The 15074-nt window shown below is 49.2% G+C and overlaps 1 protein-coding gene across 1 annotated transcript; it reads right to left on the bottom strand.

Annotated features, from left to right (window-relative positions):
* Positions 1-3323: 3323 nt before the first annotated feature.
* Positions 3324-9052, bottom strand: LOC148163295 (leukocyte immunoglobulin-like receptor subfamily A member 6). Its single transcript, XM_088027903.1, has 6 exons — positions 8754-9052; positions 8306-8608; positions 7782-8078; positions 7270-7572; positions 4057-4107; positions 3324-3913 (listed from the first exon to the last, which is right to left on the bottom strand). Exons 1-6 carry the CDS (start codon positions 8845-8847, stop codon positions 3777-3779), a joined length of 1185 nt encoding a protein of 394 aa, XP_087884029.1. The 5' UTR covers positions 8848-9052; the 3' UTR covers positions 3324-3776.
* Between the last annotated feature and the right edge of the window lie 6022 nt (positions 9053-15074).

Genomic DNA, 15074 nt, shown 5'->3' with positions numbered 1-15074 from the left:
TTGATTTTTTATCCTGCAAATTTGCTGAGTTTGTAGATTAGTTCTAAGGATGTTTGGTGGAGTCTTCAAGATTTTCTCTATATAACATCACATAATCTGCAAACCAAGACCATTTTACTTCTTTCTTTGTGATCTGGATGTCTTTTTATTTCTTTTTCTTGTCTGATTGCTGTGGCCAGGACTTCCAATACCATGTTGAATAGGAGTGGTGAGAGTCTTTGTCTTGTTCCTGATCTTAGAGGAAAAGCTTTCAGGTATTTGCTATTGAGTATGATGCTAGCTGAGGGCTTGTCATATATAGCCTTTATTGTGTTCCTTCTATACCCAATTTGTCGAGCATTTTCATCATGAAAGGATGTTGTGTTTTTTTCAAACACATTTTTCTGCATCTATTGAGATGATTATGTGATTTTTATCATTCATTTTATTAATATGATGTTTCACATTTATTGATTGTGTATGTTGAACTATCCTCGGGCCCCATGGATAAATCCCACTTGATCACAGTGCATGATCCTTTTGATGTGTCATTGAATTTGGATGGCTAATATTTTGTTCAGAATTTTTGCACCTATAATTCATCAGGAATAGTGGTCTGTGATTTTATTTTCTTGCATTGTGCTTATCTGACTTTGATATCAGGGTAGTGCTCATCTCATAAAATTAGCTTGAGAGTTCCTTCCTTTTCAGTTATTTGGAAGCGTTGGAGAAGAATCAGCATTAATTTTTCTTTAAATGTGTGGTAGAATTCACCAGGGAAACCATCTTGTCCTGGTCTTTGGGACAGGTGTGCTGAGAGGTTTGTGGCTCTGATTCAATCTCCTTACTCATTATTGGTCTGTTCAGATTTTCTATTTCTTCCTGATTCAGTCTTAATAGATTGTGTGTCTACAATAAGTTATCCATTTTCCCAGATTGTCTTGTTTGTTGGTGTTTAACTGTTCATAGCAGTCTCTTATGATCTTAGGCATTTCTGTGGGATCAGTTGTAACATCTCCTCTTTCATTTCTGGTTTAACTTATTTGTGTCTTCTCATTTTTTTCTGAGATAGTCTAGCTCAAGTTTTGTCAGTTTTGTTTATCTTTTGAGAAACTTTCCTTCTGCTAACTTTGGGAAGTCTTTCCTCTGCAGGTGGGGGCACACTGGATCTTGACCCTGGGGCTAGTGGTGCAGAGTGCCAAGTGCAGGGGTGTGTGATGTCACCAGATTCAGGGGGATGTCATGTGTCTTTGGCTCACAGTACGTGGGTCCTTCCACAGCATCAACAATAGTGTGGTCCTTGGCGAGCACTGTAGGGGATCTGGAGGCTACAAGGGCTGGTGTGATCATAAGCAGTGCCTCCAGACCCAGTAGCTAGGGACCAGGGAAGGCAGCAGGGGTGGCTGGAGTTGGTGGCGTGCACACACTCAGCTGCAGAGACTCTGGCTGTATGTACATTCTTCCCCCAGGCATGCACACTGCAGGGAAGCCAGTGACAGGGTTGGGCTTGGGTATGCAAGTACACAGCTAGAGGGGTTAGCCACAGGCAGGCATAGTGGTGTTGCCCAGTGACAGAGGCAGGGCCTGATCCAGGTCTGCCAGCAGCTGTGTGGGCCCTGGCTGTCAGTGTGCTCTCTCGACGAGGATGCATACTGCAGTGCAGCTTGGTGATAGGAGTTAGACCCGTGACATGCAGGTGCACAGTTGGAGGGGCTAACCCTGATTGTGGGCATGGTGGTGGGGTTATCCAGGGAGGCCCTGACTGGTGTCCTGTTCTAACACAGCTATGGCAGCCTAAGTTGGCTGCTAGTGTGGCTCCTGGGCACCAGTGGGGGTGGAGAGGGACTCTGGAGGCTGGCATCAATGAATACAAACACCCATAGGGTGAAAGCTGGCAAGACCGCTTACATTCATCAGTGGTGCAATCTGCTGAGTTTTCTGCAGACCTGGCCTCTGTGAACCAGGATTGCTAACATAGCCTCTGCTCTTCTTCCTTGCTCCTAGCTGGCTCAGTGCTCTCAGCCTTGCCAGTCTGGAGTGGGGGGTCACATCTAAGTGGGACCTTTGCACAGTGCCCCAGAGGTGGGAGAAGCTGGCCAGTCAGCCTCTCCTGCCTTCCCTGGAGAAAGAGCTCTTTCAGGCTGGGCAGGAGCCCTGGCACTGCATAGTGCTGGCCCAAGGGATGGGCAGATGCTAGCAAATGACAGTGTCTTCCTTCCTTTCTTGTGAGACTAGTCTCAGTCTTTCTGTCTCCCAGAGCTGTTTTTGTTCATGGATAGCTGTCCAATCCTCCATCTTTGTCAGCAGACTGGGACGCTGGGCTCTCCTATTTCACCATTTTCCCGCCATCTCCAGCAATCCCAAGGCATTCATTGTGGAAATGTGGATGAGATTGGTAATGTCCTCCTGAGGTTTATGTGAGAACTAAATTATCTGTTGCACTTAAAACAAATTGCATGTCACCTTGTTATCTGAAGGGTATGGAACAACCTGTAGAGAGTTGTCTATGGGGCTACTGTGAGACTCAGCAGCACCGTGACCCAGGTGTGGTCCCTATGGTACTTGAGGTCACAGGAGGTAGATGGACTTCATATGGAGACACAGGCCACTGTCCAGCCTGAGGGCAAAGCACAGAGTGGAAGAGTGGTTCGTGGTGCCCCCTGACCTGGCATCTCCACCCCCAGGGGCACTTTCTGTTGGGGGCATTTGCAACACCCACAGTCATTGCTTGGGGCTTGCTGTCTTACTCTGGGATCTCATAGAGCCTGTTTATCCTGGAGCTCAGAGCATCCCTCTTTCTGCAGGCATGGAGGATTGTATGCTCATTGCCGTGGAAATGGGTCAGCATATCTAGGACCCTGGTGCATGGTGAGCCCTGGAGGAAATGGGGGTACTTCTTCAAGGGCCCCACTTTTTTCTCTCTCCAGGGAGCTGGAAAATACCAGGATCATTAAAATGGAAGGAGGCACACCTGCATGTCGGGGTCACCAGTGAGGTGCATCCACAGCTGGATTACACTCACTTGTGAAAGATGCTGTATCCATGACTCCCACCTGGGCACACTGTGCATTCGCATGGCATCTTGACTTTGGCCATGACGGGAGTGTTTACACCAAAGAAATAGGCAAATGCCATGAATCAAAACTTTTTTAAAAAAACATTTATATCTTGGAATAAGTATAGTAGCTCACCACCAGGCTTCACTTCAAACACCCCTGAGCTCCCTCAAACTGATGGTATTCCTGGAAAACTCTGCCACGTGTCATTGCATGAGAGAGGAGAGCTCTATGAGTCCAGAGAGGGTTTAGGGAAAGGTTTTGGATTCATGTGTTCCAAAGCGGACCTGATTTTCACCCATCTATTTACTTATGAAAACAGATTTTGTGTTTTGGGCTGAAGAGATGGTGGTCTATAGTGCACCTCCGGGAATGAGGAAATGGAAAGTAGAGGGAAATGTATCGCACGAAGGTGGATCAGAGCTGCTGCTCTAAGAAGGTATGAACGCAACTCCGCTGTGTGGGACGAACCCTCACACCACAGGGATGAGGAAAGACAGGGGGGCAGTCAAGGATGTCCAACAATGGCAGGAGGGAAAGCACCACAGTTCATGGGGGACGAGTCCTGGACTGAGAACAGCCCAGACATTTCCTGGCGTCTAAACCATGTTTTCCCCTGGATGTTCTCAGCACACAGATCAGCTAGCATGAGCTGTAGGCTTTCTTCCGGATCCCCTTGGGCACATCAGATTGATGTCCAAAGGTCTGCCACAGGGAATGGTGTGTTTGCTCCCCTTGTGTTTAGCTCCTGGCTGCATCTGGGGTCCTTGTCTGGCTGTACTGAGCCTCTAGTAGCAGAATCCCGAGGAGCAGCAGGATCAAGGCAGCCACGCCCATGCGGATGAGATTCTCCACCGTGTAATCCCTGCGATCTGAGGCTAAGAATGAGGACAGAGAGGTTGCAGAGGTCAGTGTGGGCCCAAATCACCCAGATCCTGGATGTGCACCCAGGACACCCGCCTCCCCCTGACAGGACACCCCCTCCACCCCAGGCCCATCACTGAGACATTCTTCTACTTACCACTGCTGGGGTCTGAATTGTTTTGGGGTGGGCTCAGGGTGTCAGCTGTTCCTGCAGGGAAGATGGAAGCAGATGGAAGGAGCTGGAGACCCCCGTCCGGCCAGCCCTCTGGTCTGTGTTCTATCTCCCTCATCCTGTCCCTAGCAGTTTTTGTACAGTTCCTGACCTAGCCCCTCTCTCTACTAGGAGAGTTTGCTCTGCTCTCCTCACTGGATTCCTTCAGCCTCCTTGTTTTCCTCGATTTCAGATTTTGCTTCTGAGTCATTCTGGATAGATTCTAGCCATGCCCCAGGCGCTCAGGATTGCAGAGAAAAATGGCCTCCAACACAGAAATCATCATGTCCTTGTATGTTTTCTGTTCAGTCTGGGACACAAACCTCCTGTGCTCATGTCCCTGCAGATGAGAGTTCCCACTTATTCAGTAGCTGAGGACCCAGCGTCCATGGACGAGGGGCTGGTGTCAGGGGCTCCTGACTGTCAGGAGCACAGAAGGGCCAAAGTCTGGGGCAGGGTCCCCTTAGCTCCATGTCAACCGGCTCCCATTCTTCAGGGTCTGCATTTTAATCTGTACCTAGAATATTCATTCTTGGATATGTTCATTAATTCATTCTTCATATAGTTAGAAATACCTATGGTGCTAGACTCATAGAGAGATAGATGATAGATAGATAGATCGATCTGTATCACATCTACATCAACCAAATTGATCTGTCTCTCCTAAAGATGTTCAGTCTTTGGGTCATATGAACACCATTATTCCTTGCTTGCAGTGTGGATCTAGACAGGAAGACCAGTTGCAGACATGTGAAAAGCTATGGGATGAAGACGATGGGCATGAGGACCAATGGCTGCAGATACATATACATGGATATAGATGTATATGTGTTTTATGCTCATAGATTATAGGTATGGATTTTCATAACCATGTTTATTTGTAAAATAGCAGATATAATATAAATACATAAGCAGCTGTATATGTACTGATATCTATGGTGTTCTGTCTGGAGAGAGAGAGAGGTACAGTCTGTCTGTCCCTCAACAGGAGGGCACTCGAGTCTGTGGCGCGTGGGGGTGGGCAGGGGACAGGAGGGTCTGGACTCAGGCTTTGGGGAATTGGAGGCAGGTCAGGGACGCGTGCCCAGAAGGAGGAGTCTCCATCCTCATCTCACTGTTTGGGGACAAACTCTAGCAATCTGGTGAGGTTTCAAGTAGGGAGAGTTAATCGTTTTATTTCCATTGAAAGGGCAACCTCTGTCCCCACTATATCACAGGCCAGACCTGAGGAAGTCCCTACGAGTGGATTTCTAACCTCCAGGAAAGGAGAGAGCTGGTGGAATTTCCTATGGAGGGAACACACAAACTGGGAAACCATTGACCTCTCTTAACCTAGTTTTCATATGAAAAGAAAATAGTAAAAAAAAAAAGGTAAAACAAAATATGAACCAATCCTAATTACAAAGATTCATACAAATAATCAAACTAATATTAGCTTAGGGGCGCCTGGGTGGCTCAGTTGGTTGGGCGACTGCCTTCGGCTCAGGTCATGATCCTGGAGTCCCGGGATCGAGTCCCGCATCGGGCTCCCTGCTCAGCGGGGAGTCTGCTTCTCCCTCTGACCCTCTTCCCTCTCGTGCTCTCTATCTCTCATTCTCTCTCTCTCAAATAAATAAAATCTTTTAAAAAAAGTAATATTAGCTTATACAATTCAGAAAATACGAGTGAACAGTAAACGTTATGCAGTTGGGTTAACACCCAAATGTTTGAAACCAGGAAGCATTTGTAAAGAGCCTCATATGGCTAAAAATCAAAGAGAAAAATAGTTGTTCAGGAGACGTACATCTTTCAGGAAAAGATCACATTTTTAATAAAACCCTAATGAAGCAGGAAAATGGGTTGAAATGGATAGGTCGGCAGTGCTTTTGATATAAAAATAGTAACAATGGATCATGGATCACCACATCAAAAACTAATGATGTACTGTGTGGTGACTAACATAACAATAAAAAATTGAAAGAGAAAAAAACTAATGATGTATTGTATGGTGACTAACATAACATAATAAAATTTTAAGAAAAAATTTTAAAAAATAAAAATAGGTTTCTAATGAGCTTGCTTTAAAATAAATTTTGGAGATAAATCAAGCTGTTTCCCTGAGGTGAAGCTTCAGGACATTTTCCTCTGTCCTTTGAAGTGAGAAACACAGGTGTGCATTTTGGAAACGAGAAAGTGAAATTTCCGTGTGTAATTTTGAGCAGCGTATTGAGAAATGGTTGAAAGGAAAAGAGCGTAGTGAGTTCACAGCACATAAAGATAGGCCCATACTCATAGCTCTCTTAGGCTTAGCGAACTATTATTCAGACAACTGACATATATGGTATTAAAGTAAGTAAGAAGTTCATAGAACAGGCTGCAGATTGACACTACTTTTACGAAAAAAGTTCAAAGGCTATGAAGTTCATGTAAGTGATGAATCACTGATTTTTACGCAGGAAATAAGTAAATAAATGAGACTTGTTGAAAATGTGCTAAGACTCCATAGTGCCCAGAAGTTCTTCCCCACGAGGAATGTGTGAATCTGATCTAACCCCGTGCGCACTGGAGAAGGATGACTTGTTTCTGCGTCTGCATCCCTGTCACCTGAGGTCCCTTTGTCATCACGTCTGCAGGTGCTGCTGTAGAAGGTGTGAGAAGCAGGCACAGGGACCCTGAACAAGCGTCCACGCACAGTGCACAGTGGACACCCGCTGCACATGGGCTCACGGTGCGGCATCCCTGGGGACTCCCGTGAGCCGGGCATGGCCCCTCCTCAGTCTCGGGTGTGCACCGAGGGGCAGGGAGGCCCCCGGGTGAGCACAGGGGGCAGCAGAGCAGAGCCTGCAGGTGGGGCGGCTTCTCTCCAGGACAGTGTCCTGTGGGGCTGACACCACAGAGCAGATTCTGATATGGAGGGGGCAGGAGGTGAGTGGGAGGCCTCTGTCTACTCACGATCATTCTCACCCCCCACCCCTCATGCAGCCCCCGCCTCCTTACCTCTGCTGAGACTGCAGTATAGGGGAACCCGGTGGAGGCTGTGGATCTTTCCAGTCTCCCCTGGGATGGACCCTCCTCCGTGGAGCACCTGTGACCCCCACATTTGCTACTGTGTCGGGCTTTCCTGACACGTGCATCTTGAGCTGACCGAGCTCATACAGGTCAGGGTCAGGGGTCTCTCACCTATGACCAGGAGCTCCAGGCGGTCACTGGGCTGTGACAACACGTAGGGGGAGGTGCTCACTGAGCCGTAGCACCTGTAGGTCCCCCCGTGGGCTGAGGTCACAGGACTCATGGAGAATTCAGCCTGGTGCTGCCCAGCTCGGTGCTTTGATCTAAGACGCAGCGGGGGATCGGCTGCCCCCTCCTTGGACAGAAGGAAAGTGTCCACAGACCTCGATGACTGACACAGCAGGGTCACATTCTCTCCTGAGGTCACCGTGGGTCCTGGCTGCACTGAGAGGGAGGGTGTGTCGGGGAGCTGTCCTAGAGAGAGGAAGGGCGGGTGAGGGGCTGTCCAGCCCTTGTTCTGAACTGAGTCTGTCTGTGTCCTCTGGGTCTCTCCCTTCTCTGTCTCTGTCTGTCTCTCTCCCTCCCTGGGGACCCCACACCTCTGGTCCCACCACCACCACCTGGGGCCCCCCTGGCAGGAGCTGTGCAGGGTCTGGGGTCCTGACTGACCTGTGGCATCTCACCTGCGACCAGGATGTCCAGGGGGTCACTGGGGGCCGACCACTCGGAGGAGAGGTTCTGTCCACCATAGCATGTGTACCGGCCGCCGTGGGACGGTCTCACAGGGTCCAGGTCGAAGTTCGCCCCAGAGAGCCCAGCGTGGGGCTGCCGGCCAAGGCGCCGGGGAGGGTCACCTGCTCCCTCCTTGGACAGAGCGAATCTGTCGTAGCCAACATCAGAGCGACACTGGAGGGTCAGGCTCTGTCCAGAGGTCACGACAGGGCCCTGCTGGCTCAGGAGGGAGGGCTTGCCCGACACACCTGGGAGAGACCAGCCGTGGATTGCAGGGGCTGATTATTCTCCCCAAACCTCCCTTCTCCCGTCCTGACCCCCGGGCCTCACGGTCCATCACCCTCAGTGTCTCTGACCTGTGAGCCCCTGTTGTCCCCCATTCCACCCTCTCGTCTGGGGCTCCCCTGGGAGCAGAGCCCCCATAACCTGTCTGGTGCCTCAAAACATGGATGGGGCAACAATCAGACTCCCTCACCTGAGACCACCAGCTCCAGGGGGTCACTGGGATACGACCATATCTGGGGGGTGTTGCTGTAATAACCATAGCATCTGAACGTCCACCTGAGGCTGGGGGACACAGGGCCCACAGGGAACAGGGCCTGGGACCCCCCACTGGGGGCTAGCTGGGAGTCCTGTGTCCAGGAGGTCTGGCGTTCTCCTTCCTTCATCAGGACAAAACTGTAGAGTCCCACCCACGAGCCACACTGGAGGGTCACGTTCCCTCCTGAGGTCACAACAGGGCTGGGCGTGGCTATGAGTCTGGGTTTGTCGTGCAATCCTAGGGGAGGAGAAGGGGACGGTGTTAAATGGGGCTCAGATCCCCCACATCATCCCCAGGGCTGGGCTGTGACAGGGAGACACCTGAGAGCAGACCCCCTTCCTGAGGGCAGAGCCTGGGGCTGGCACCCTGAGTGGGCTCGCACCTGTCACCACCAGCTCCAGGGGGTCACTGGGCTCTGACCAGCCAGTGGGACTGAGACAGTAACAGAGATACCGTCCTGCATATGCATCTGTCATGTATCTGATGGAGAACTTGGCCTTGTTCCCGGCCTCCAGTGTCTTCTGTCTGTCCCAGGTCTCTGAGTTTCCCTCTTTATGCAGGCGGTACTCCTGGGCCTCCAGGCTCCCCTGACACCAGATGGTCACAGGTGTCCTCCAGGGGATCACAGAGCCTGGCTCAGCCCAGATGGTGGGTTTGGGGAGGGTCCCTGGAAGGAAACAGAGGTTGGGCCACAAGACCTCCCCACCCCCAGGTCCCAGCTCTGCCCCAAACCCCCAGACGTCCCCCTCCGCCAGCCCAGACCTGCTGTTCTCCATCCCCTCTGCCTGGTGGGTGACCCCCAGTGAGGAGGTGGGACTGAGACCCCTGGGGACAGACTCACCTGCCTGCACTCGGGTCCTGGGGCCCACACTCAGCCCTGGAAGAGAGTTCCTGTGAGAGGTTTGCCCCGAATCCTGAGCAGAACCCCTCCTCCCGTGAGCCTCCTGAGTCTGGGGTCTCCGACAGCCCAGGGCCTGGCTGTGGGGCGGGTCCCTCCCAGAATAGGGCGTCCCCTCCCCTCCTCAGATCTCACCGAGACAGAGCAGGGCCGTGAGGGCGGGGGTCATGGCGTCTCCCGTCTCTGGCTCTAGCAGTGCATAGGGAGGGACCTCGGTGCCCACAGGAGGGGCAGACACACAGGGTGTGGTCATGCGGAGGCTGATCTTCCTTGTCACGGGGTTGTCACGTCAGCAGCCCCACAGGAAGGGGAACAGCCCCTCCCCAGGACCTAGCCTGGCTCTGGTGTCCATGATGGTGCAGCAAGTGGACCCCGAGGCTTCCTGAGATGCCCCATCCAGGTGAGGAGACCAGGGCATGTCCTTCCCTCCAGAGCCTCCCCCCATGGGTCTCCTTCAACCTCAGCACATCCCTGGGGTCCTCACCGTGGACGGGGCCCCCAGATCTCAGAGATGCTGCAGGGGACATGTGTTCCTGTAGTCCTGGGGAGCTCATGTCAGCACAGACACCAGACGTCTCTGCTCCGCTCAGGTTGAGGTCATGGTGGCCTTGAGCCCAGAGGAGAAATACAGGCAAATAGGGAAGGAAACACAGCCCCTCTCCTGGCTCCGGAGCGTGGGCTTTCTTTTGTCACAGCCTCCCTGAGGCTTTCTATCACTTCTCTATTTTCTTCTTTCTTGTGACACCGTGCACACCCCATTCATGGGAACACACCTGTGTGAGTCCCTCCTGGCTCCTCAGTGCCCCTTGTTCCAGGGGCAGAGCCGTCCTCCCCACACTGGGGTCTTGCCAGTAAGCTATAGGGGACAATACATGGGTAAGTGCTGTGATATGGGAGACAAAGCTGATTCTAATATAAATACTACTCCAGTGTCCACTGCCCGGGTGATCTTGAGCACAGTGACTTGTCCTATAGCATGCTATCCTGAACCCCATTCCTCAGAGCGGTTGTGGGGTCAGTGGGACCTGGAACATGGGTGGGATCAATCTTGTTAGTTTCCCAACCTGATTAAGAGTGGTGTGGTTGAGACACCCGAGGCCATGTGTCAGACCCTACAGTGAGGGTGGACCAGTGATGCACATGTCCTTGAGAGACCCCATGTGCTCTTAACACCGAGAAGTGCTATTTATATTATTTCTGAAATTGTTGGCAACAAAAATTTCTGGAACTGAGAGGGACTACAATAGAACAGAGGCCAAAGCTGAGTGACCACCAGTGCCTGGGGTCAATATGGGGGTGGTCAAATTTGATTTCAGCCTCTGTGCGGTCAGGCAGGTGGCCAGGTCATCATAGGCAGGAAATGCATAGTTTCTGGGTGACTGTGGAAGTGACATGACCCTTCCACCATGTGCAGGGTGGGCACGGGCATGTCTCTGCCCACTGACCCGCCCAGAGGTCAGCACTGAGCCATGTCCCCTTTGTGTGTGTGTGTGTGTGTGTAGTGGTTATGTCCAGTGGACCCCTGCACTGGCATCTGTCCATGTGTGAGTGTGTGGCTCCCACGGGAGCCATACCTGCTGGACACATCCCTGCTCAGATGCTAATTTAGGAGAGTGGATGCCAGGGTCAGTGGGGCTGTGAACATCCACCCCTTTCAGTCCAGTCTTCAGGACAGCCCTGTGATCTACTGTGTCTGGAACTCAGGTGTGTGGGCGGTGAGTGTCCAACAGGAATGGACATCAGAGACTGATCCCAATGTGATAAGGAGTGCTATGGAAGACTGTGTGCAGAGTCATCAATGATAGCCCAGGATGTGGAACAGCAGGAATATGGGAAACTCATTTTACAGTAAGCATGTGAAATATCGGAAAAGTGGAAAAGAACATTGAATGTTTGATGCTATAACAGAAGTTATATTATGGAAGAAGATAAAAATGTAGAAATGAATTAGTCAAATACTCTGGAGGTAAAAAAAGAAAAACTTAGCGAACATATAGTACTATATACTGGCTAACTGAACATAACAAAAAAATAAAAATAAATAAATAAATACTTGATATAACAGAATGCAGCTACTTGTTCCATCCATGATAAGACACAGCTGAAGAGCAGAACATGAAATTGGAAGACAATGCTGAGGACTCTTTGTCGGATGCAAAACAGACAGACTGAAATGAGAGCATGCAGATACCCAGGGAACATGGAGGCCAGTGGGTTTGTGAGTTCTGGAAGGAGAGCAGTGAGAAGGGTGTCAGGCAATAGTCCCAGCGGCCAATAGCCAGGTGTTTTACAGAGACAGAACAGGCAGGCGCTGGTGTGCTCAGACGAGTCCATGAAATCTGTGTCTCCATATCTTATGGTGGAGTGAAGGAAGTTGATGGGAGCTTACTTTTGAGCAGAAGAAAAATGCAGAGAGATTTGGGAAAAGCGTTTGTAAGGAATGATGAGTGAGGAATGCTTTACTCACCCATGGGATCGTGAAGGGAAAAAGGTGAAAGGGTCAGCAGGGCACACATCCCCAGTTCCAAGGAGACTTGGGAAGCCAGAAGGAGGGTCACGTTGGTGGGTGAGTCAGAAGTGTCTGACTCTTGGTTTCGGCTCAGGTCATGATCTCAGGGTCTTGCAATTGAGCCCTGTGTCAGGGACCATGCTCAGAGGGGAGTCAGGTTGAGATTCTCTCCCTCTCCCTCTGCTTCACCATTGGTCCCTCCCCCTACTCTCTCTCTATCTCTCTCAAATAAATAAAATAAATATTTAAAATAGAAGGAGAAGGAAGCCTGGGTGGCTCAGTTGGTTGGGTGTCTGCCTTCGGCTCAGGTCATGATCCCAGGGTCCTGGTATCGAGCCCCACATCGGGCTCCCTGCTCAGCCGGGAGCCTGTTTCTCCCTCTCCTGCTGCTCCCCCTGCTGGTGTTCTCCATCTCTCTGTGTGTCAAATAAATAAATAAAATCTTAAAAAAAATAAAATAAAATAGAAAGAGGGGTGCGTGAGTGGCTCAGTCGGCTAAGCACCTGACTCTTGATTTCAGCTCAGGTCTGGATCTCAGGGCTGTGATTTAAGGCCCTGTGTTGGGCTCCATGCTATGTCTGGAGCCTACTTAAAAAAGAAAGGGAAAAAGTATAATAGAAGGAGGCATACGTGCATGCTGGGGTCACCAGTGAGGTGTGCCGGTAGCTGGATCACACTCACATGTGAAAGACGGTGTATCCATGACTCCCACCACAGTACACAGAGCATTCACACAGATTTTTGATATTGGCCATGATGGGCATATTTACACCAAAGAAAGAGGCAAATGCCACGAAGGACAGCTTTTTAAAAACCGATTATTTCTTAGAGCCAGTGTAGCAGCTCACCACCTGGTTGTCACTTCAAACACCCCTGAGTTCCCTCAAACTGATGGTATTTCTGGAAAACTACCAGGTATCACTGGATGAGGAGAGAAGGGCTCAATGAGTCCAGAGAGGGTTTAGGGAATTGTTTTCCATCATCTGTTTCCAAGTAGACCCTATTTTTACCCCATCTATTCAAAACCAGATTCTGTGTTCCATAAGGAACAGAAGTATACTTCAAAGAATGTGGTTAATAAAAATGAAGGAGAATGCATATATATTCCTCCTCACTCATCCCTCCTGGAGTCTGACTTGTTTTGTGATGGTCTGAGGCTATCAGCTACACCTGAGAGTCAAAAATAGAGCCTGTGATTGAGGAGACCTAGGAATGCTGAAGTATTCCCTTCCCTCATCTCTAGGGAGTTCCTGAAACTAGCTAATGTCCTCTCAATCCCTTGAGGTGAGCGTCTCCAGAGTCTCAACTTCCGTCTAATTAGGAGGCAAAAATAAACATGTGAGGCTTCATTTTGTCCTGAGAATCAGGAACGTGGAGGAGTGGAAGGCTGGGTCTCTCTTTTTATCCCGGCACACCAGCCAGCTCCTTCTGGCCCCTGACTTGGGATTATATATTTCCATAGCACTTTCTATTCTTCAATCTAGCAATCTATTATTTTTAAGAATGACATGGTGGGATCTCTGCAGCCCACCAGGCAATCTGTCTAGGAGGAAGGATTACCAGAGGTAACATAAGCTCCAATTACTCATTCAGTTTGCCATCTAGATAGAGTGATTGATAAGAAATGAACAAGAAGATTTGTACCATACACTCTTGGAGAAGGAGGGAGCTGTGTTAAAAGGGGCCATTGTCCCACATGCTCCAGATGTGGGCTGTGAGCGAGAGGTCCTCCTGAGGTCACACTCTGTTTCCTTCAGCTTGGAGAAGGGTTTCACCTCCCCCCAGGGGGAGGGGACCAGTTCCTGCCCTCACCTGTCACCACCAGGGTCAGGAGGTCACTGCCCTGTGACCAGCTCTTCCCTCTCTGATATGCACACTGGTATCACCCTGAATTGTGTGAGCTTATGGATGCAAAGGAGAAACTGGCCCTGTTGCTGGAATCCTGTGGGGTCTTCATGGACAGGAATTCATAGACCCTCTCTTTATACAGATAGTAGACATCAGCCTGCAGAGACGCCTGACACCAGATGGTCACAGGGCTCTCCTTGGTGACCATGGGGCCAGGATCAGCCCAGATGGAGGGTTTGGGGAGGGTCCCTGGAAAGGAATCAGATAGAGTTGCAAGGGTGCCCTTCTCTCCTCAGTTTCCCACCTGTCGCCCCAAGGCCCTTCCCACACCGGTCACCATCAGCCCTGACCCTCTGTGACCCCCAAAGCCCAGTGGTTTGTTGGGCAGAAGCAGGATTTCTGGGGAGGACTCACCCACCTGTGCCTGGTCCCACGGGGCCTGACACACCCTGAAAGTGTCGTAGGTACAATACATATAACAACTTCAATGTAAAGGGGTGAGGAACACAGTCATTTATATGTTTGTAAGGTTCCCACATTTAATTGAAGAGGTAAAATACTAATTCTAACTTGACTGTGTAAAGTTAGGTATGTATATGTATCTAGACAGCCACTTAAACAGCACCCAAAAGGTATAGTTTAAACTGCAATAAGGTTTTAAGGACATTAAATTGTAATATGAAACATATTTCTTAAAGCCAATAAAAGGAGGAAAATGGAAATAGAAGAGCAGACAAACAAAAATAAAATAATGAATCTAATAATCTTATCAGTAATTATGTTATAGGTAAATGGTGTAAATACAACACTTTATTTTTTTTAAGATTTTATTTATTTATTTGTCAGAGAGAGATTGACAGGACCTGGTGGCAAAGGCACATGGGAGTGATAATGTAATGGGTAGGGACTTTCTATTGTGGTAATAAGAATGTTCTAGAAATGGATAGTGGTGATGATTGTCTAACACGGTACATGTACTTAATGCCGCTGAATTATATACATTTGCAATGGTTAAAATGGTAAATTTTATGTAATGTATATTCAACCACATTAAAAAAGTAGAATAACAAAAAAAATGTACTATACAAACACTAATCAAAAGAAAATTTAAGTCGTTGAATTAGCTTCCAATTCCTGCTGTCACAAATGACCACAAATTTGGTGTCTTAAAACACATAAATTTATTATCTTACAATTCTGGATGTCAGAAGTATAAATACAGTCTCACGGGTGTAAAGTCAAGGAATAGGGAGACATTCACTTGCTTCATCTTCATTCAGAACCAGAGTTCTGAATGCAATTGACTTCTAAATATTGACCACGTATCCCATAAATTTGGAAAACTCCTTTTTGTTTTGGGTAACACAACTTTATATATTTTTTATTTTCTGTGCACACAACTGTGTAATCTCAGAACAATACTCTTATCCATTTCCATGTTTATTGTT

This window comes from Eumetopias jubatus, unplaced genomic scaffold (genome assembly GCF_037043125.1).
Source record: "Eumetopias jubatus isolate StellerSeaLion01/CBP00866 unplaced genomic scaffold, mEumJub1_p1.0 scaffold_10, whole genome shotgun sequence".
Classification (NCBI taxonomy): domain Eukaryota; kingdom Metazoa; phylum Chordata; class Mammalia; order Carnivora; family Otariidae; genus Eumetopias; species Eumetopias jubatus.
The sequence above is the reverse complement of the archived record's forward strand: the minus strand, read 5'-3'. Positions and strand labels throughout refer to the sequence as shown.